The following is a 22,941-nucleotide window of genomic DNA, read 5'->3' as shown; positions in this document are numbered from 1 at the left end:
CTGGCCCCGCGCCTCTTTCCTGCCTATGCAGGGGGTCGGACTCAATGATCTATTGAGGTCCTTTCCGACCCTAACATCTATGAATCTAAGTTGCGTACGCTGCATTTTACTGGGCTCTATCTTAGCTTAGGTGGAGATTTTTGGTAGTTTCCTTTTGTCTATTTTGCAAATTGCTGAGTTTAATATGGGCTTGCTTCAGAGAAAGGACTTCTTCCCCATCCTCAGTCTGGCAGCAGCTGTGCTCCCTCTCTCTCCCCCATACCAGGCTGATGGCTGGCATTCCATGTGTTGTGCTAGTCCCGGCTGGTGCCTGGCCATGCCCTCTCCATTCCAGCCAGGAGGGGTGAACACCATGGAAGGCATCTCTTCCTTCCCTTTGCAGTGGCTGGCAGGCATACTCTAGCGGCCCCCCGCTTCTGGCTTGGGGCCCTCCAGGCATCAGCTTCTGGCTTGAGCCACTGCAGGCATATGACTGCATTTCCTCGTTTAACAAAGAATGTCTGTCCAGTTATTAATCAGTTTAAGCTGTGCAGCTTATACTAACCTGCAAAGAGTGAATCAATTCAGGCTTGAGCTTTTTGAATGTCTGTCCCTAGCTGAGAGGACCCAGAGTGAGTGAAAACAGATGATAAAAGGGATGGAATACAAGTTATATGAGCAAATGTTGAGAGAACTAGGTGTTTAGTTTCAAGAAGAGGTACAAGGGAGGGGATATCATAGTAGTTTTTAAATATCTGAAAAGATGCCATAACAAGAAGGAAGAATAACTGTTGAGATTACTAATAAAGAAACTAATACTGGGACTGCCTGGCTCATTCCAGACCTGTATTTTGCTTCAGTTACCTCAGAACACTTGATAGCAGGGGAAATCAGTAAAAACACATACATCAGATCTGACAGTCAAGGGATGACACGGAGCCTGGGCTAGAACCGCCTCCGGAGTAAAATGTTTGAAACTTGCTATTGAGGTCTGTGGCGGATAAACCCGTTTCTGGGAATCGCCACTTGAAGAAGTAACTGAAGCTGGAAGGCATCTCAAAGAGTCCATTCCCTGCTCTAAGACTGTATGCTATAGACCAGGGTTGGGCCACCTATGGCCTGCTGAGCAAATCCATCCTGTGGAGCTGGGATGTCAGTGGCACATTGGCAGCATGCATCCATGACTGGGTTGAAAGCAGCTTTCCACCTTTGAACCAAGCTCCATTAACTTGGCCTGTCACTATAAAAAGATTGCCGACCCCTGCCCTAAACTCTTCCTGACAGATGTCTAACATGTCCTTAAACACTTCCAGTAACAGGGATTCCACAAGCATCCTAATTAACACGTTCCAGTACATAAAACACCCTGTTTCTTGGTATCAAAAATAAACTGGCGGGACTTGAATTTGTGGGGGTCCTTTTCTTCCCCTCATTTATATTTATTATTTTTTAGTCCTGGAGCCTCCATGTATTATCAGACTGTTAACCAAAGTAGGGGTGTCAAACTCATCTGATACTGTGAGCCAGATGAATGGCATGGGACTAGTTCAGTGATTAAATGAATGGTGTGAAGCCAGTCCTGTGGGCCAAATCAGGCCCATGGAAGTCACCCTCCTACTCCCACATGATTGATGTACTGCCTACAGCACCCACTCTGGGCACACTGGGATATGAGCCACATGCAGTGACCACTCCAGCCAGTTTGGGACAGGTGCAACATGCATCACATTCCTGGACTAGCCAGAGTGGTCACTGGATCTAACATGCTGGGGACCTATGCTCCCCTTGCTCCCCACATGCTGGATCCAGTACTTTCTCTGGCTAATCCAGGACTGCCTGCATGTGGCTCGTGCCCCAGACCAGGGTATCAGTGGAAGTTGGATCTGACATGCAGGGGCGACAGGGGGAGAGTAAGGATGAGAGCGGGGACAGTGATGAAGGGTGTGGTCCCAGACTGGCCCATGGAGGTACTGCACGCAGTGAAGGTTGTGGAGCAGGTGCTGCCTGTCTTGGGTCCTGCACATGGCACCAGTCCAGCATGTGCTGCATTTGGGCCAATTTGAGACCCAGGGCCAGCAAGCACAAGGGGCCAAATGCTGTAGTACCATGTGCAAATCCAGCCTGTGGGCTCTATCTTTGACACCCCTGATCTCAATATTCTTTAACCTGATCTTTCCCCATTATATGCTATGTTTCTAAGCCATTGTTTAACTTTGACGTATGAAGCTTCTAGTCACAATTAACCTTTTTAGTAAAAGGTGATGCAGGGTGGCGAGAGACCGCTTGTTTGCTCTGTAGAATTCTTTATTTATTCACCTTCCCTATTAAGTAAGGCAGTTGCATTTTCCTTTAATCTTGCTTGCTTTTAATGTATTTGTATTTAAAGAACTATTTGTTATTGCCTGTTATGTCTCTTTCTAATGGTAATTCATTTTTCTCCACATCCTTTAATTTTGTCTACATACATATGCTGTTCTTCTATACTCAGCAGAAGCAAAGTGTCCTTGTTTTCACCTTTTCCATGATTCCTATTTGCTTTTCAAGTCATTAAAGAACTAGGAGTACAGCCATTTGTCTCGTATTGTACTTCCTCTCTTTCCTTTGTAGCACGCTATTGAAAGCACAGCAGCAAACTAGAAATACCATATTTACTCCATTCCAAGACAAGGTTTTTTTCCCGCCATTCAACATGGGGAAAACAAAGCCTCATCTTAGAGCTGAATATCAAGCAACTCCAGCTGGACCAGGGACAGCATCAGCAACATGCTGGTTCCTCCTTCCAGCGTCTGTTCCCTGCCCACCTCTTCCATCTGCCTCGCTGGTGGGGAGTCAGATAACGAAGGAGGAATCTGTGTGCCACTGCTGCAGTCCCCAGCCAAGCCAGGCTCCCTGAACACCCACTTGCCACAGCTCCCAGCTGGACCAATCCAACAACCAGATAATGCAGGCAAAGGGAGAGCCCCATAGTTGCTCCTGATTCTGCTTCTACTCAGTGCTGTAAGGAGCAGCTGCCACAGCACACTGGTTCCTCTTTACAGCTGGCTCCTGGCCAACAAAGGACATGGGGAGGGGAGCCAGGCAAGGAAGGAGGAATCTGCACTGCTTCAGTGTCTCCCAGCCAAGTCAGGCTCCCTGCAGCGCAGGTCAGAAGCAGGTCCATGGCTGCCCCTGTGCCTAGATTAGCGAAGGAAAGCAGTGGAAGGGGATGGGAGATAGGTAGCAGGAGGAAAGATTGAAAGGCAAATGGGGAGGCACCAGGAGGCAAGAATAAAGCTGCCAGCTCCTCCCTGCTTCCCCTGCCACCTGCCAACTCTACTGCTGCTTTCCTGCCACACTAGTGGTGAGGAACAAATTTAAGACAATTCTCCAATAATTAGATTCTTAAAATTATAAGTCACCTTTAATTTGGATAAATACAGTACCTGTTCTCATGAACTTATTCCCATAAAACTTTTTTTCTAGGAATACCTTAGTTAGCAATCCCCTAAACCTGCTTTTTTGAAGCCCATAGCCATTATTCTGCTACTCTTCACTCTTCCTTCCCATAGATGTTCTGCAGGAGTGAAACCCTGACAAAATGTTTGAGAACTCTCTGCTAAATTGACCCGCCAAGGCATCTGCAGGCTAGTAGGGGCAGAGCAACCAGGACAGTGATTTACGGTCCCAACTGCACAGCCAAATAGCAGAGACTATTCACTTTGTCTGATCTGTTGAAATAATGCACAACTGCAATGATTTCTGTCAGTACTTGTAATGTGGATCCCTAGAGAAGCAGCAGGAACATTCTGCCTTTTAGGGAGCACATTAAAACCATCTACCTATGAAAGCAAAGGCAGGTAGGGGATGACACCTTGCTGTGTTTAGATCGGGGTAATGAGAAGTACTACCCTTCCTGGAGGGAGGAACCAATATTTATGCAGTGTCCCATCCCAGAGGGTATATACAGTAAGGAAAATGAACTCTTACCCTGATGCCCCAAGTTTTTCAGTAACTAGTAATTACTGCTGTTGATGAATAAGGCAAACAGTACAGAGATTCTCTCTCATTTCCATGAACATTAAGAAGGAACTAAGGGAGATGGCTTGAATCTACTATATTCCTTATATCCAGCTCGGATATACAAAGGAATCTAGGCTTTAAAAAAAGCCCTAGTGGATACCGCTGGCCAAAAGAATCCAATTTTGTACAGTAAGTGCATTTTTCATACCACAAGTGAAGTATTAGTGAACCAAGCAACTCCACAAGCTTCTAGAAGAGGGTTGGCAGAAAACAGCTGTCCACAATTTTTAGTCTGTATTCTAAATCCAGATGTGTGCTGACTTCCACTTAAACTCTCCAGCAATAAAGAATCTAGTTACTGGATTGCTAACATCTAAACAAAGCTTTCTGGTTACATTCTGTACACGGAATTCACTGAAGGAAATAACTAAAGCTAAGGTCTGATTTTTTTACATTTAGTCAGGAGCAAATATTGACATACCTTCTGCAATTATTTTTGTTTTGAGAGGGATAGAAAAGGAGGCAAAAAATAGACCACTACTGACTACAGCAGGGGTTGTCAACCAGAGGTACACATACCCCTGCTGGTACTTTGAAAGGTCCAAGGGGGTATGTGGGGACAGAGTGCCGCCACCCTGCACTACTGCCTCACAGGAGCAGGGCCGGGGCAGGGCGAGAGCAGGGCTGCACGGATGCCATGCATCTGGTCGTTTGGCTACCCCCAGCTCCGCACCCGACCGCTTGTCACCTGCGCCCCAGGGGTATACTTATTAAAAAGGGGGCCAGTGGGGGTACAGTTATTAAAAAGGTTGAAAAACCCTGGACTAAAGTACATATGGCATGAGGGACTAAGACAAGACAAATGTATAATGATTTCCTATGAGAGACCCTGCGCAATTTTAAAGTCCACAATATTTAAAAACTAACTTTTTAACTTGCTCTTACACATGAAATTACATGGAGTGCTTGAACCAGTAAAAACTTACCTTCTGAACTGCTGATACGTTTTGTATCTCTGTGTCATTATTTTATCCAACAGTTTAATAAATTTCTTCAGATTTTTCACTTTACCTTCTGCATCCTCATATTTGTCCTTTGCTTCACAGAACTCCCTGTTTTTAACAGAAAAGTATATGTATAAGTAAGCATCAAGTTAAATTTAAGCAAGTTTTCAAATATTTGAATTTAAAACCAACCTAGTAAAATTCCTTTTTTTAGATACCAACCAAAATGATGACAATTTGGGCACCTAAGAGAAGGAAAGAAATTATTTACCAGTCACTGTACTTCAGGTTTTGTTCTCCATATATACACTCCACTGTGTCTATATATGAACCTTAAGTATATTAATTCAGAGACTTTTTTTTTGCCATAACAGTATCTGTATAGTATGCACACACCCTGACTCTCCACATACTCTATGAGGAGGGTATAAACCGCAGCATGCTCTCCATACTACTCAGTTTGCTTTCAACCCCAGAATCCCTTGGAGTCCCTAGCACTCTGGAAGGGGAGGAGGAAGTGGGATGCCAAATGTGCATACAGTATAGGAATCATTTTCAAAAGAACTCCAGTTACTGGTAAGTAACTTATTTCCCCTTCAAGCATTTGTTCGTATGCATATTCCATGTGGAGGACTTCAAAACAGTGGCTAGCACACTTTTCAAACACAGAACACATTCTAGAGGCATCCTGGATGGTATTTTTTTTTTGAAGGTACATGCGAAACTCCAGGTAGCTGCCTAGCCAATGTCAGAGACGTGATGACGATGGCATCTCGGTGGAACTTGGGGTCTGATGGAATAAACTCGAACCACACCCAGTGGGTGTAACTTATTGTGCAATGTGAATCAGTCCGAAATCTGATTAGACAGTGTCTGGACCCAAATTGCTGTGCTTTAGATCATTTGGGTGTGGAAATTAATAGTCAAGGAGATTTTCAGAAATGCTTAATCCTGCACAGTTTCTCTTTTAACCTGTTAAGATTTTCCAAACATCAAGTGTGTACAGAAATGCTTCAGATACTAAAGTGTGAGAAACTGGGATAAAGACTGGTAAGTTAGATGCTGAGGTACTACAATGAGTTGCCGTCCTGCTACAAAACACAGGAGACCAAGGCTGCCACTTTCTGCCCATCTGAATAGGGAGCCATCTGTTCAGGCGTTGTCCCTTCCAGCCTTACTGGACACAGAAGAAGTTCCACAGCACAGGAGAAGGAGATTCATCGCCGTTACTTCCTTGTGCCATCTGCCTTCCTTTACTTTTTTTCTGTTACATGGTTACTTCTGTGGCCCTTAATGTTAGAAGGGAGAACTGATAAAGCATCTTGGGACATTCCAAAGGGGAAAGAGGGACTGGGATTGTCACCTTGCAACTCTCAAAAGGGACACTCCTCCAGAGAGATAGATCGTACTTTTAAAACAGCCACCCAGATACCATGTGAAGAATTGTTGCGGTATGAAAAAAAATTCATGAATCGCACACCATTAGTTAGGATGACATACCATCCCTCTATGGAACCTATATGGAAAATCATCAAAATTGCAACCCATACTACAAGATGACCCAGTTCTTAAAAAGACCGTCCCAGAACCACCCACCCTAGCCTTCAAACAAGCACCAAACCTCACCAATCTCATCACCAGAAGCAAACTTACTATGGCCCAAAACACACCAAAAGGGCCCCGACTATGTCAGGACAAGACATGTAAAACCTCTCAACACATCTCCATCACTCCCACAATAACTACACCCCACAAAAGAAACATCACCATTCCTGGATCTTACACCTGCACCTCCAGAAATGTAATACATCTCATCCAGTGCACCAAATGCCCTGATGAAAAATGTGTAGGAAAAAACAAACAACAACCGTGTACCAGAATGAACGCACACCGAAAATCTATCAAAGACAAAAATACCCAACTACCTGTGGGTGCACACTTTTCACAAGACAACCCCGCTCGCTCTCGCTCTCCAGTCTCTCAATTCGATTTACAGAATGCTTTTTGTAGACGAGCCTACAAACTTCATTTCATAAATCTGAATACAAAAAATCATGGCCTAAATACAGACACTGGATTTAAGGCACATTATAACCTGCCTGCCATCCAGGTAACCTCTCGACATTTTACCAGCTACATTCTATCACCAGGCCAACATTCCCCATAACTACCCGTCTCACACCTATAGTCTCCCATGGCTTCTAATTCTCACTGCCATGCATCTGCATTTTCACAGACCTGCATTTTGCACATTGGCTTTTATTTCATCCAGGAGAACACAAAACAGCAGACTCTCCCTATGCCTGAAGAAGGGTGTTTGTGCTAGAAAGCTTGCAAAGAACAATTTTTACAACTATTTAGTTGGTCTAATTGTGGAATCAGAAAAAATATATGCCTTAAACTTTGATTATTTTAGTTATAAGATGACATAACCGCTTTGTGGAGAATTGCTGGCTCTGTATAGTAGAACAGATAAGAGAAAGTGTTTGTTCTTTGCAACTCCTCTGCAACTGCTTCGCTCACCGCGGCCTTGAAGATAGCAAAAAAGTATGTACAAATCTGATTTCCAGGTGCAAGAAGAAGGTTTGTGAACTAACCTCGCCTCCCCCATTAGTTCCCATCCTGATTACAGCAAAGAAATAATAAAGTAATATTATAGCCGCTTTTCATGCTAATTTCACTTTATGATCACGTGAGTTGTAAGCAACTGTTAAAAAGTATATAAGCCTCCTGATTTTGCTCTTGGGGGGGGACCCCTTCCAAGTGCTTGGGAAATCCATGTCACTTTGGAATCCCCCCTACAGCTGTAGTTTCTTTTGAATAAAAGCTTCTGCTGACCTGACCCAAAAGTATGCTGCGTGTGTTTCCACGACATAATAAAAGATCATCATACATCTACCCAAAGAACCTTGTCTGCCAAAGTAAGCAGCAGGCACTTTGTTAAAACCTGTGAAACCTGGAGGTACTATAGAACCAGGAAAACATCCTGAGATGTGCAAGTCATGGAAGACACAAGAGGGGTGAGAGATGTGCAAATCACCCAAAGTCCAGGCAAAGATGAAACTTGTGGGACTGTCTTCACCAGCTAAGACCCAAAGAGCCCCGAAAGAAAATTCTGAATGCCTGGCTGCCGATTCTAACCTCAGGACTACGCAAGACTTATGCAAAGTTTCTGTTGTGTCTTGACAGGTTAAGTTGTATGCTGTGGCTGTCCTATTTTGCGGTGTCTTAGCTTTGGGCCCCCATCTGCTGTGCACAGGCCAAGTGTTGTCAAGGGATCAGGAAGGAATGATGGAACTTTAGTAAGTAAAGGTCTCTATGGGTAGACAAGGTTCTTTGGGTAAATGTAATATTTTTTATTACACCAAATATATATTGTGCCAAAGGTCTTACCACCTGTTGGGAAATGGACAAGTTGAAGGGGTTAGGAAAAATTATACATAATTGCTGGGTGGTATCTGGCTAAAATATGATTGGTATTTTTGCTTCAGGACAAAGTATGCCCTAAAGTGAACTGACTATGTCCAACATCACCCAACAGTAACTTACCAGGTGAGTTTTGGTATGCAGCTTCCCAAAGAGAAGCTTGGCACCTTCCAACACTGCAAGCTTTTTGACATATTTTCCAGGGAGGAAAATAATCCAGTCTAATGGATTCTCTTTTAGGAGAAGAAAAGTTACAGTTAACAACAAAAAATGCCTATTTTCTATATATAAATCTGTGAGCATGGAATAACATATTTAGAACTGCTACAGAGTCCATACACAGACCCTCCCATATTTGTCTTAAAAATCGATTCATTCCCCCCCACTTTTTAAAAACAATAATTGTCATTCAACCACAAGTTATTGGACTTGATACAAAAATTACTGGGTGATGGTCTATGGCCTATACATGCAAAAAATAGACTGGATGATTCATACATGTAGCTATAAGAAACCATTGTCAACATTTAGCTTGACTCTTTATATAACACAGGTTATAAGGCTTCCTCAAATTAATTCCTGTTTGAAGTAGACACCAGGGTGTTAACTTCACCTTTGGGCTGGATGTGGACCACAAGGGTTCCTCCTGGGCCAGATCTGCAGGGCCACCGGGTCAGGCGGTGGTCTCTGCACAGCCCTTGCTTGCCTCCTGGTGTCAATAGCAATGTCCATTAAGGTCCAGAGGCCCCAAGTTCTGCAGGAGGCCACACACTACTCCTTTCCCCACAATTTCTGACAGCCTGCCAGACTACTGACAGGCCAAATGGAACAGTTCTGTGAGATGAGCCCAGGCTGCAGTATGTTTGACATCCCTGAACTAGAACATACATCTTTTCAACCAGTCCTTTTGGCCTTATCTTCAAAAAAACCTTCATCTCTAAAAATAGAACCGTCATCAAAAAGCAGATGAACAGGCACACATCTGACACTAGCTGGACCTTACCTTGGATGAACACTCTTCAAAGAAAGGTGGCTAGTGTCCTACAGCCAGCACAGACCCTGGAGGACCACCTTCCTCAACTCTTTTTTTTGTTATGTATCCAATATCAGCTATTATAAACTGATTGGGATAGGATCCTAATTTGGGTTCTATGAAAAAGCTAGCATAAAGTTTTGGGTGGTGAAAAGGTAATAATACAGAGGAGAGAAATAAATTAAGACCATTAGAGCTACATGTTCTAAGATATCCATCCTCACTTACCAGGACATTTATAAAAAAATGTAAAACACACATATACATGTATATGCTGACCCCCAAAAGTAACAGTCCTACTCCTCTCCTTCAAAAGATGTAGATATTAAATTGCCACCACTGCTTACTTTATTATTTCGTCTCTGTTTCCATGACGATCTGCTTCTGAATTTATCTTTTCCCTTAAGCGATTCATTTCTGTGTCAAGACTCTTTACGGTTCTGTCGACTTCTATCCTCTCAGGGTAGATTTGCATGGCCTGTGCAATCTTTTCCTAAAGAAATGTTTTTAAAAAGCTATAAAATATTGTATTATATTTTTATCTGCCTCTCAATGGTTAATAGAATGTACTGTAAACAGCAACAACAAAAAATAAGACCTTTGAAACAAGGATTGCTGTTTTTGCATGTCAATGTAGAACTCATTATGACGGATTTTTGACTACAGGTCTCTGTCACCATTTCAAAAGAGATGCCAGGAGAGATACAGACATATCAGAAAGAGGGAGCAGAACTCCTGTAACAGTCATGACAGCTTCTCCTGAGTGGGAGCAGAGACCAGAACCCATGACTCCCCTAACCCAGAGACCAGAACCCAGGACCCATACATTTTGCATTACTCATTAGAGAAAAAAAAGTCAACCACAGACCATAGTCCAAAATTCTCTCCTTCTACACATCACTGGGCAGCAGTCATGCACCTTGTTACTCTCCCTCTCTCTGGACTTAGAGCATTTTGTACTCCTTTCTCCTGTTGAAGTTGGGACCAGTGGGCAGGTACGGAGACTATCCTCATGCCTTGGTGGTTAGGATAGTCTGCAAAGCAGTGGAACATAGCTAAGACTGAAGACTGCTTATAACCTAGGTTTCCTGCTTCCTTAGCAAGTGCTCTAACAATTATATGATTCTATAAAGATGGATCCCCCCGCCCCATGGTGGAGTTGACTGGAAACACTCTTAGGCATGACAAAGATAATATGAGTACATGAGCACCTAAGATCACAACATATCTTGGCTTGTACAGTAGCAGAACTTTAATCAGTTAGGCAGGACTTTGTGGATTGCTCACTCGTACTTAGGGTATTTACATTTTGCTACAGTGCCTTTTAGGCAACCGAGTTGTCTTCTCACCCCACCTTTTTTTTTTCTTTGCATTTAGCCCTTACTGTTTTACTCATCTTGTCCTGGCTGCTCAGAACTTAAAATTTCTAAAGAAAACTTGTCCTAGCAGCAGGGAAAGGGGAAAAGATGGGAGGCATCATGCCCTCTAACTTATTATTGTCCCTCCCCTGCCCCCCTCCTTTTTGATGCTCAAATTCAGTTGTCCAACATCTAACCAGTCCCCATGGAGGTTTGCAATTCCAAAACCTCTGGCTGTTACGCAAGAAAACTCCAAACCCATGAACTTTGCCTGCTCAGTGGAGCTTCTTGATGGACTGACTCCAGAAGTTGCTTGCTCTTTTAAGTTGCAGCCACTTGAACAAAACTTGCAAATGGTTCTTGTTAGGGCTGTGTAAAGCTATAAGTGCCGATTCAATTTGGAGGAGATTTGGCCCGATCAGTTCTTGAAAAACAAAAAAAAAACCCCACCAAGCCCTGTACTTAGCAGCTGCTGCCGCAGCCATCAGGGCTTTTGAGGGCTTGGGGCAGAGCCCCCCATGCAGTGTGGGGCAGAAGGAATTGCCCCCTCACCTGGCAGCAGGTGGCTAGTGCGGGGCTTTTTTTTTTTTTTAAGAACGGGGAGCTGGGGCAGGCAGGGCTGCCATGGGGGGGCTGGGAGAGCAGGCAGGGGATGGGGCCTGTTTGATGTGGAGATTTGGCGGCAGCCAAATCGATTCAGGACAGTGATTCAAATCACCAAACTGAATCGCTGCCCCGCCGAATCCAAATCCTAAGTGAATACTAGCCGCTTCGTGCAGGCCTAGTTTTTGTTATTTGCTACACATTCTCCTAGGTGACCTGAACAGCATTTTGCTTTTGTCCCCAGTCTTGAATCTCTCTCTTTATTAAAACACCTCTGATAAGGCAAAGAAGCAAAAGTAAGCATTTCTAGTGATTCAACTACATCCTAAACAAAAAAAAAATACTTACGAACTACGCTATTTGGCCTCAGGCTAGGGACAGAAGCTGAGGTTAGGACATCTCTGGCAACCACCATCATTTGTTTAGAGATGCCACAGAATACATCCATGACTATTCTGTTTAATGGCTATTAATGGATCCATCATCCATGAATCTGTCTTTTTGAACCCGGCTATATTACCTGCCTCTACTACAGCCTCCTGTGGTAATGAGTTCCACAACTTAACTAAGCACTATGTAAAAAGAAAAGTTCTTTTTTTCCTGTTAGTTTTACACCTGTCGCCTGCTAATTTCAGTAGATGTCCCCTAGTTCAAGTATTCTGAGACTTGATGAGAAACAGTTCGCTATTGATTTAATCCATACCCTTCAAGACCTCTATCATCTTCTCCCCCTCAGTCTTCTTGTTTCCATATTGAAGAGTCCTAACTTTTTAGTATTTCCTGGTGTGGCAACTGCTCCATATCCCTGACCATCTTGGTTGCTCCTCTCTAAACCATATGTCATCCTACTACATACTTTTTGAAATACAAATACCAGAACTGTGCACAGCATTCAAGATGCAGAAGCACCACAGATTGGCAGAGTGACATGATGATTTGTTTTCTGTTTTGCTTCTAATTCCCTTCTTAAATGGTACCCAACACTTTATTGGCTTTTTTGTCACCACTGCACACTAGCTGATGTTTTTAGAAAACTAATCTATGACAACTCTAATGTCTCTTTCCTAAATTACAACAGCATTAGGACAAGTCAAAGAGAAAAAAGACCATTTCAAGTCACTTTCAGATAAAAGGCAGCGCAGGTTGATATCTTTAAGACTATGAAAGCTTATGCCTTCCTGAATGAGTTTATCCTACAGATGCCACCCTATCCTGCCTTCTTCCTGGTTTAGGGCTAACACAGCTAAATACATTTTTCTCTACTTGGGGTATATCATTTTTAGTTACCATAGCAGTGGCTAGGTAGCAGACAGTTAAGACTGTACTGTCCATCCACTTTGAAGAGGGAAGCAAAGAGTATCCAAGTAATAAATTGGAGCTTGAATATCCATCTTCAATACTCCACCAACCACTACATCAAAAACTGCAATACCTTCAATTTTTTTTCTTTAGAAGCCAGAAGTTCTTTTTGGGTGTTTATGGATGCCAAATGTTGTTTCTGTTTTTCTTCGTAGTGTTGCCAGTGGCATTTACATTTTTCCATTTCTGAATCAACTTGGTTTAATTCATCCTGTTTGGAAGAAATTAAAATGTCAAATGTAAAATGATTTTAGTAGGTTTTTTAATACTTCCGTTGTGTTTAATGCCTTAGTATGGGGGAGTATGTTGAGTCATTACTGATCCACCCAAAAGATCCTTGAGTTTTTGCATTTAGTAATGCCATTCCCTCACAATCTAGTGGTAGTGGCAGTAACTGATGTAAGAGCATATGCTCAATTTTGGCAGTACAAGTATAGTAAGATGATAATTCACATTTTTCCCTTGACTAAAACATAATGCTGCTTATCTAAAGACCACATGCAATTCCTAACAGCTTATCAGTGTATGGCTGGGGAACAAAGTTACAGCTTTCCAAACACGATGAAACCTAGGAGCCAGGATCAGCTGGGGGCTCCTAGACACAGGTGTGCATGGTGTGACCCAGCAGCTGGGAGCCCAGATCAGCTGATGGGGCATCCAGCTACAGGAGCTTGCTACCTGCCAGTGCAGAGAGAATCATGATCCTTGCACTGGCAATAAGACATGATGGGATCCAAGGCTGGATTCCACAATCATGTCTCTTGCCATGTGGAAGAAAGTGTAATTGTGGAGATCTTGTATCGAACCTCATCATGCCTTTACTTGTACATCTGCCAGGGGCCTCAGCTTTCCAACTGTAATATATGAGGAACAGAGCAACATATGAGGTAAGAGTAATAATCCACACAGTCTGGCATCTTATCTCTAACAGTCATCAGTATTAAGTGTTTCAGAAGGAGAAAAACACCCATTACTAAACAGTTATGACATAACTTGCCAGAAAATAAATTTCTCCTTCATGCCTATTATTTTTAAGTTGAGCTACAGAATGGACGCATGACCCTTTCTTAGTCAGTCCAACGTAACTGTCTCTCCTTTTTAACTGTCTTGATGCTCCATTAAATCAAGCTAACCTTTCTTCTGGAAAATTTGCTGTCTACTAACTACTGTTGCTCCCTTCTCTCTTATTTCACAGCCCTATATACTGTTTTTAGCTCTTTTCAAAATTACAGATCCATCCATGGAGGTCAGTCTTCACATGGAGCTGGAGTTACAGCTTTTGTTTGATCAGGAAAGCCAGGGCGGTGAGCAAGCTGAAGATTAGGCTCTGTTCATGCTCTATGCAGCCATAATTATAGAAGTCTTTTCTTCTTTGTTTTGCTTTCCCTAAACAAAGTACACTTCTTACGGGAGTGGGGAGGGGCTATGGTGTGTGAGAAAAAAGGGTGTCTTTGACCTTGATATATAGCAGAACCACTGGATAGTTGTGTTGTATGAAACATGTCCTTTTGAGTTGCACTGAACAAAACCTTGTATTTAAATTATGAAGAAGAGTAAATGGCAGCACACAATTTATCTTCTCAAAATAATTCAGTATTTCATCTCTTTCTGCAATTTTCCTCTTCAGGGTTCTTCTCTCCATACAGTTGATCTTTGATATTTCCTTATACAGAGGCATCTATTCTTCTACATACCTTGACCTATCCACATAACTTCTATATCTACTACATCTTTTGTGAATGTAGAGAGATCAGCACTCAATATACGTTTTACATGGGGTGTGCCAAATATTTATATAGTGTCATCATATTTTCAGCATTATTTTCCATCACAATTTGCACATCCTAACATTTATCTTTTGAACTGTCCCTGCTTACTGAATGTTTTTGAGTCTCTCGTGAGATGTTGCAAAACACAATTTTGTACATGTAATTCCAGTTATTACTTTCATTGTGCGTTACCTTCTATATGCCACTACTATATGTTCTAGCATTATATTGCCCATTCTCCTAAGCTTCAAGTCTCTCTGAGGTTTACAGCAACGATTTATAACCTTGAAAAACCAAAATCATTTCTTGTTAACCCTCTCCATTTAACGTAATTTTGCAGATTATACACTACTTAGTGTGGAATCTGAGGCACCCTCTTGTCTTTACAGCTTACTGACAACTGACTACTCACTCATCATCTTCACTAATTACTAGCCTTATAAAAATATGTCAATAGAACTATGAAACAAACATCCCAATTCAGATAAGTCATATATTTAGTACAGAAAGTTGATTTTTGTTTACAAGGCCACAGAAAGGTTTAGAATGCAAATGTAAGTTAGCAAAGAAGTACATCTCATATTTTTAAATAGCTATATTAAACATTCCAACTAGTCACATTTCTTTCTTGAAGAAATCAAAGGCTACTGCTTATTCATATATAGTCTGCTTGCAGTTGTGTGAGGGCTGTGGTTCTCAACTGGAGGTCCACAGGGGTGGAGTCAACTGGACTTCCCAGAATATTTTTGTGGGCCCAGGCAGTGTTGTTCTGAGATGTCAGGCTGCTCCACATGTATTACCTCTTGAACAGAAAGCAGAATAGCTTTCTTAGTGAAATGCTGCAAGTGAGCTAGTGATTTGAATGACTGAGCAAATTAATTCAGATACAGCAGTACACTAATTTGGCTACACTACCTCCAGCACAGGTTGGCAGGACTTGCAGATCTATTTGGGTAACTGTGCTTGGGACTGTCTTGAACTAACATCAGGGCAAACTACACTAGTTCTGGTTCTAACTAGATTATTTCTAGTTATTACACACATCATTTTTCAGTTACTTTAGATGGACTACAGGATCAGAAAGGCTGAGAATAACTATCTTACGAGCATGCACCTGATGATCTGGCTGATGTGCACTCAGGATTTAGCTCAGACACCTCAAGTAATCCCCTATGGTAATGGTTCTCAAACTTTTTTTAGATTTGAGGCACCTCTTCAGAACTTTTCTTAGTTTAGGCATTAAAAAAACCCTGCAATACACCTGCAGAGATATGCATGGTTCCCTTCCTTTGCATTAACTAGGCCCTTCTGTGGCATAAGTCTTGCTCCTCCACATACATAGGGCTCTCCCTTTCCTTACCCGTGAAGAGCACATAGACATTCTCTATTTTGCAGTTTCCTGCTGCTCTATCTCCTCCCAGCTGGGCCTGGACATACTAATGGTAGCGCAGCCAAATTAGTATACTGCTGTGTCTGGATTAATTAACTCCATCATTCAAGTCATTAGCCCATTTGCAGCATCTCACTAAGGAAGTTATTCTGCTTTCTCTTCAGGAGGTAGTACATATGGAGTAGTCTGACATCTCAGCACAACACTGCCTGGCTCCACAGAAATGTTTTGTGAAGTCAGCTGACTACTCCCCCGTGGGCCTTCAGTTGAGAACCACTGCCCTAACCAAATGCTAAGCAGACTATGTAAAAAATAAACAGGTCAGGCTGGACAGTGCATTGCTGGCAGCACCTTCGCAGAGATCCCTGTGAGGCTGCTGTATCAATCTGCAGGTCTAGCAACCAATGCTGCAGCAGGAAGGGAGGTAGCTTAGACCTGCCCATCCCTGGCTGCTCACTGTCTGCACTGGCTGCTTCTGGTGTTATTGTCCATAGAGCTCCCTGCTGCACTCCTGACTACATTAGGTTTATCAAATAAAGCTTCTATCAATGGAACATGGCCAAGTCTTCTGCTGGTGCTGACTGGCTACAGCTGGCTGCAGTCAACGAATTTAATACAGATAAACCTAAGGTAGTAGAGCCTGTTCCTGCTGCAGCTGCTTCAAGGTTTGCCTCTCACATGCCTCTTGGAAACAGAGGTGCATGGGATAGTTTCACAGGTCTACTGTAACCATGGCATCCTGGCTGAGAACCACTACCCTGTGCATTTGTTAAATGTTCTGGACATCTTTACCTTTGTTTTGGCAACCTCTAAATGAGGCTGTTGAAATGCTTTTGCATAGATAAGACAAATATTATAGCAAAACCGCATTTTTAAAAATCAGTTTTACCTTCACAGGACCAGCTACTTCTTCTACTTGATGAATTTTGTCTTTAATTTCTTCAAGTTTATGTTCAGCTGCTTGTAGATTATTCTTCAGTTCCTCCATTATCACCTTCTGTTTTTGCATATCTCCTTTAACAGTTTCCATCTTATTCTTGTTTTCTTGAGTTTCATCTACCTGTTATTGTACAAATTAAGTTTGTAAAAAAAAATCAAGAAGGGAAAACCACTCGCATTTGCCATTGCGTAAGATTTTTCATTTCATAGTCATTTTTTATGGCTGCAAGGTTACAAGTAATATTAAAAAAAATAGTCTAACAGAAATAGAGCATAGACCAACATAAAAATGAATAAAGCCCACCAGTGGATATTGTTAGGAATCTCTTACAGACCACTGAATCAAGCCAGAAAACAGGTGTTACTGCAAAAATACCTGTCTATAATGCATGACAAGAAAAAGTATTTGTGAAGGACTTATTCCAGGTGATATGCTGAAGGGCTCATGCATCCAGTACTATAAAAAACACAGGTTTTCAAAATTGTGATTTCCTAACAGAAAAATATATACAGAATGTAAGGTAATTTTATTTTGTACTTGAATATACCGAATTAATCATTGGACTAAAAAAGCTGATGGGACTACTCATAATGACCCAGCTGGTATTAATTTGAGCAAAGACAGGAGAGTCCAACTAGCAATCATAAGAAAGTAGGGCTGAAAGGGACCCTCAAGGTCATCTAGTCTACTCCCAGTTCCCTTAAAGCAGGATTGTCCTCGACTAAACCATAGCAGCCACATGTCTGTCTAACATGCTCTTCAAAATTTCCAAGGACAGAGATTCCACAACAGGTAGCCCATTTCAGTGGCTGACCACCCTCAGACTCCAAAAGTTCCTCCTACTCAAATCCAAAATTTCCTTTGCTGTAGCTTGAGGCCATTGTTCCTAATACTGTCCCCTACAGCCATAGAGAAAAACACATCCACATCCACTCTCTTCTTCTTCTTCAAGTATTTGGAGACTTACCAAATCTCTGTCTTCTCCTCTCTAGACTAAACAACCTCAGTAATTTTAGACTTTCCTCATAAGTCCTGCCTCCCAGACCCATAAGCATTTTTCTTGCTGTGCTCTGGACCCTTTCCAATCATGCTTCTTGACATGGGGCCCAAAAACTGAATAAAGTAGAACCACAGAATCACAGAAAATTAGGGTTGAATGGGACCTCAGGAGGTCATCTAGTCCAACCCCCTGCTCAAAGCAGGACCATCCCCAACTAGATCATCCCAGCCAAGGCTTTGTCTAGCTGGGTCTTAAAAACCTCCAAGGATGGAGAGTCCATAACCTCCCTGGGTAACCTATTCCACTGTTTTGCTACCCTTCTGGTGAGAAAGCTTTTCCTAATATCTAATATAAACTTCCCTTGCTGCAATTTGAGACCATTGTTCCTTGTTCTGTCATCTGCCACCACTGAGAACCGTCCAGCTCTATCCTCTTTGGAATGCCCCTTCAGATAGGTGAAGATTGCTATTAAATCTCCCCTCAGTCTTCTCTTCGTCAAAATAAGTAAGTCCAATTCCCTCAGCCTCTCCTAAGAAGTCATGTGCCACAACCTGCTTTATGTAGTGGGGGGCCCAAAACTAGACACAGTACTCCAGATGTGGCTTCACCAATGCACAACGGAGGAAAATAAATCACCTCCCTTGATCTGCTGGCCACGCTCCTACTAATGCAGTCCTGCATTCCATAAGCATTCTTCACTGTTGGCTCATTTTGATCTTATTGTCCACTGTAACCTACAAGTCCTTTTCTAAAGAGATGCTGCTTAGCCAGTTGGTCCCCACCCTGTAGCAATGCACAGTATTGTTCTGTCCTAACTGCAGGACTTTTCAGTTGTCCTTACTGAACCTCATGAGATTTTTTTTTTTGATTGAACCCTCCAATTTCTCTAAGTCTCTCTGAATCCTAGCCCTACCAGGAAGTTATTCTGCTTTCTCTTCAGGAGGTAGTACATATGGAGTAGTCTGACATCTCAGCACAACACTGCCTGGCTCCACAGAAATGTTTTGTGAAGTCAGCTGACTACTCCCCCGTGGGCCTTCAGTTGAGAACCACTGCCCTAACCAAATGCTAAGCAGACTATGTAAAAAATAAACAGGTCAGGCTGGACAGTGCATTGCTGGCAGCACCTTCGCAGAGATCCCTGTGAGGCTGCTGTATCAATCTGCAGGTCTAGCAACCAATGCTGCAGCAGGAAGGGAGGTAGCTTAGACCTGCCCATCCCTGGCTGCTCACTGTCTGCACTGGCTGCTTCTGGTGTTATTGTCCATAGAGCTCCCTGCTGCACTCCTGACTACATTAGGTTTATCAAATAAAGCTTCTATCAATGGAACATGGCCAAGTCTTCTGCTGGTGCTGACTGGCTACAGCTGGCTGCAGTCAACGAATTTAATACAGATAAACCTAAGGTAGTAGAGCCTGTTCCTGCTGCAGCTGCTTCAAGGTTTGCCTCTCACATGCCTCTTGGAAACAGAGGTGCATGGGATAGTTTCACAGGTCTACTGTAACCATGGCGTCCTGGCTGAGAACCACTACCCTGTGCATTTGTTAAATGTTCTGGACATCTTTACCTTTGTTTTGGCAACCTCTAAATGAGGCTGTTGAAATGCTTTTGCATAGATAAGACAAATATTATAGCAAAACCGCATTTTTAAAAATCAGTTTTACCTTCACAGGACCAGCTACTTCTTCTACTTGATGAATTTTGTCTTTAATTTCTTCAAGTTTATGTTCAGCTGCTTGTAGATTATTCTTCAGTTCCTCCATTATCACCTTCTGTTTTTGCATATCTCCTTTAACAGTTTCCATCTTATTCTTGTTTTCTTGAGTTTCATCTACCTATTATTGTACAAATTAAGTTTGTAAAAAAAAATCAAGAAGGGAAAACCACTCGCATTTGCCATTGCGTAAGATTTTTCATTTCATAGTCATTTTTTATGGCTGCAAGGTTACAAGTAATATTAAAAAAAATAGTCTAACAGAAATAGAGCATAGACCAACATAAAAATGAATAAAGCCCACCAGTGGATATTGTTAGGAATCTCTTACAGACCACTGAATCAAGCCAGAAAACAGGTGTTACTGCAAAAATACCTGTCTATAATGCATGACAAGAAAAAGTATTTGTGAAGGACTTATTCCAGGTGATATGCTGAAGGGCTCATGCATCCAGTACTATAAAAAACACAGGTTTTCAAAATTGTGATTTCCTAACAGAAAAATATACACAGAATGTAAGGTAATTTTATTTTGTACTTGAATATACCGAATTAATCATTGGACTAAAAAAGCTGATGGGACTACTCATAATGACCCAGCTGGTATTAATTTGAGCAAAGACAGGAGAGTCCAACTAGCAATCATAAGAAAGTAGGGCTGAAAGGGACCCTCAAGGTCATCTAGTCTACTCCCAGTTCCCTTAAAGCAGGATTGTCCTCGACTAAACCATAGCAGCCACATGTCTGTCTAACATGCTCTTCAAAATTTCCAAGGACAGAGATTCCACAACAGGTAGCCCATTTCAGTGGCTGACCACCCTCAGACTCCAAAAGTTCCTCCTACTCAAATCCAAAATTTCCTTTGCTGTAGCTTGAGGCCATTGTTCCTAATACTGTCCCCTACAGCCATAGAGAAAAAACACATCTACATCCACTCTCTTCTTCTTCTTCAAGTATTTGGAGACTTACCAAATCTCTGTCTTCTCCTCTCTAGACTAAACAACCTCAGTAATTTTAGACTTTCCTCATAAGTCCTGCCTCCCAGACCCATAAGCATTTTTCTTGCTGTGCTCTGGACCCTTTCCAATCATGCTTCTTGACATGGGGCCCAAAAACTGAATAAAGTAGAACCACAGAATCACAGAAAATTAGGGTTGAATGGGACCTCAGGAGGTCATCTAGTCCAACCCCCTGCTCAAAGCAGGACCATCCCCAACTAGATCATCCCAGCCAAGGCTTTGTCTAGCTGGGTCTTAAAAACCTCCAAGGATGGAGAGTCCATAACCTCCCTGGGTAACCTATTCCACTGTTTTGCTACCCTTCTGGTGAGAAAGCTTTTCCTAATATCTAACATAAACTTCCCTTGCTGCAATTTGAGACCATTGTTCCTTGTTCTGTCATCTGCCACCACTGAGAACCGTCCAGCTCTATCCTCTTTGGAATGCCCCTTCAGATAGGTGAAGATTGCTATTAAATCTCCCCTCAGTCTTCTCTTCGTCAAAATAAGTAAGTCCAATTCCCTCAGCCTCTCCTAAGAAGTCATGTGCCACAACCTGCTTTATGTAGTGGGGGGCCCAAAACTAGACACAGTACTCCAGATGTGGCTTCACCAATGCACAACGGAGGAAAATAAATCACCTCCCTTGATCTGCTGGCCACGCTCCTACTAATGCAGTCCTGCATTCCATAAGCATTCTTCACTGTTGGCTCATTTTGATCTTATTGTCCACTGTAACCTACAAGTCCTTTTCTAAAGAGATGCTGCTTAGCCAGTTGGTCCCCACCCTGTAGCAATGCACAGTATTGTTCTGTCCTAACTGCAGGACTTTTCAGTTGTCCTTACTGAACCTCATGAGATTTTTTTTTTTGATTGAACCCTCCAATTTCTCTAAGTCTCTCTGAATCCTAGCCCTACCCTCCAGCATGTTTACTACAACCCCCAGATTGGTATCATTTGCAAACTTGCTGAGGGTGCAATCCATCCCATCTGCCAGATCGTTAATGAAGATATTGAACAAAAACAGCCCAAGGATCAACCCCTGAGGCACTCTATTTGATACTGGCTGCCAGCTAGACACTGAGCCATTGATTACTACCTGTTAAGCTCAACAATCCAGCCAGTTTTCTATCCACCTTACAGTCCATTCTTTCAACCTATACTTCCTTAGCTTGCTTGCAGGAATGTTGTGGGAGACGGTTTCAAAAGCCTTGCTAGTCAAGGTATATCATGTCCACTGGTCTCCCCGCATACACAGAGTCAGTTATCACATCATAGAAGGCAAGCATGTTGGTCAGGCATGACTTGACCTTGGTGAATCCATGCCAACTGTTCCTAATCACCATCTTCTCCCAGTGATTAGAAATGTATTCCTTGAGGACCTGTTCCATGATTTTTCCAGGGACCGAGGTGAGGCTGACTGGTTTGTAGTTTCCCAGACCCTCCTCCTTCCCTTTCTTAATGATGGGCACTATATTTGCCCATTTCCAATCATCCAGGACCTCTCCCCACCACCATGAGTTTTCAGAGACAATAGCTAGCAGCTCTGCAATCACACTGGCCAACTTCCCCAGCAACCTCAAGTGTAACCCGTCTAGACCCACTGACTTGTACATATCCAGCTTTTCTAAATAGTCCCTAAACTGTTCTTTTGCCACTGGTGGCTGCTCACCTTCTCCCCAAACTGTGCTGCCAGGTGCAGTAGTCTGGGAGTTGGCCTTGCCTATGAAGACTGAGGTGAAAAGGGCACTGAATACTTCAACCTTTTCTGTGTCTTTTGTCACTATACTGCCTTCCTCATTTAGTAAAGAACTCATACTTTCCCTGATCCTCCTCTTGTTGCTGACATACCTGTAGAAACCCTTCTTGTTATCTTTCAAGTCCCTTGCTGGCTTCAACTTCAACTGCACTTTGGTCTTCCTGACTTCATGCCTGCATGCCCAAACAATACTCTTATATACCTCCCTAGTTGTTTGTCTAAGTTTCCACTTCTAGTAAGCTTTAGCTTCACTTCTAGTATGGTTTGGCTCACTGAAGAGTTCTCTGCTAAGCCAAGCCGGTCTTCTGGCATACTCGCTAGTCTTCCTGCACATCAGGACGGTTTGTTCCTGCACCCTTGTTAAGATTTCTTTAAAGTACAGCCAGCTGTCTTGGACTCCTCTCCCCTTCAGACTGGTCTCCCAGAGGATCCTGCCCATCAGTTCCCTGTGCGAGTAGAAGTCTGCTTTTCTGAAGTCCAGGGTCCATACTCTGCCCAGGTCGGGGTGCCCAGGCAGAGGGGCTGGGTTGGTGGCAGCAGCCAGAAGGAGCTGCTGTCACAGGGGCTGCTGGGGAAAGGAGGCTGCTGTGGGGCCGGGTCACAACCTGGG

General features: G+C 42.8%; 1 protein-coding gene across 1 annotated transcript in view; it reads right to left on the bottom strand.

Annotated features, from left to right (window-relative positions):
- Positions 1 to 4,897: 4,897 nt before the first annotated feature.
- LOC102375070 (structural maintenance of chromosomes protein 6) overlaps positions 4,898 to 22,941 on the bottom strand; it is a 63,382-nt gene continuing 45,338 nt past the window's right edge. The window contains exons 23-25 of the mRNA XM_014522235.2: positions 12,835 to 12,972; positions 9,789 to 9,934; positions 4,898 to 5,090 (exon numbers count right to left, since the gene is read on the bottom strand). Of these exons, the coding sequence (XP_014377721.1) occupies positions 4,961 to 5,090; positions 9,789 to 9,934; positions 12,835 to 12,972 (414 nt within the window). The 3' untranslated portion in view covers positions 4,898 to 4,960. The remainder of the gene's footprint in view (positions 5,091 to 9,788; positions 9,935 to 12,834; positions 12,973 to 22,941) is intronic.

This window comes from Alligator sinensis, unplaced genomic scaffold, assembly GCF_000455745.1.
Source record: "Alligator sinensis unplaced genomic scaffold, ASM45574v1 scaffold870_1, whole genome shotgun sequence".
NCBI lineage: Eukaryota > Metazoa > Chordata > Crocodylia > Alligatoridae > Alligator > Alligator sinensis.
The sequence above is the reverse complement of the archived record's forward strand: the minus strand, read 5'-3'. Positions and strand labels throughout refer to the sequence as shown.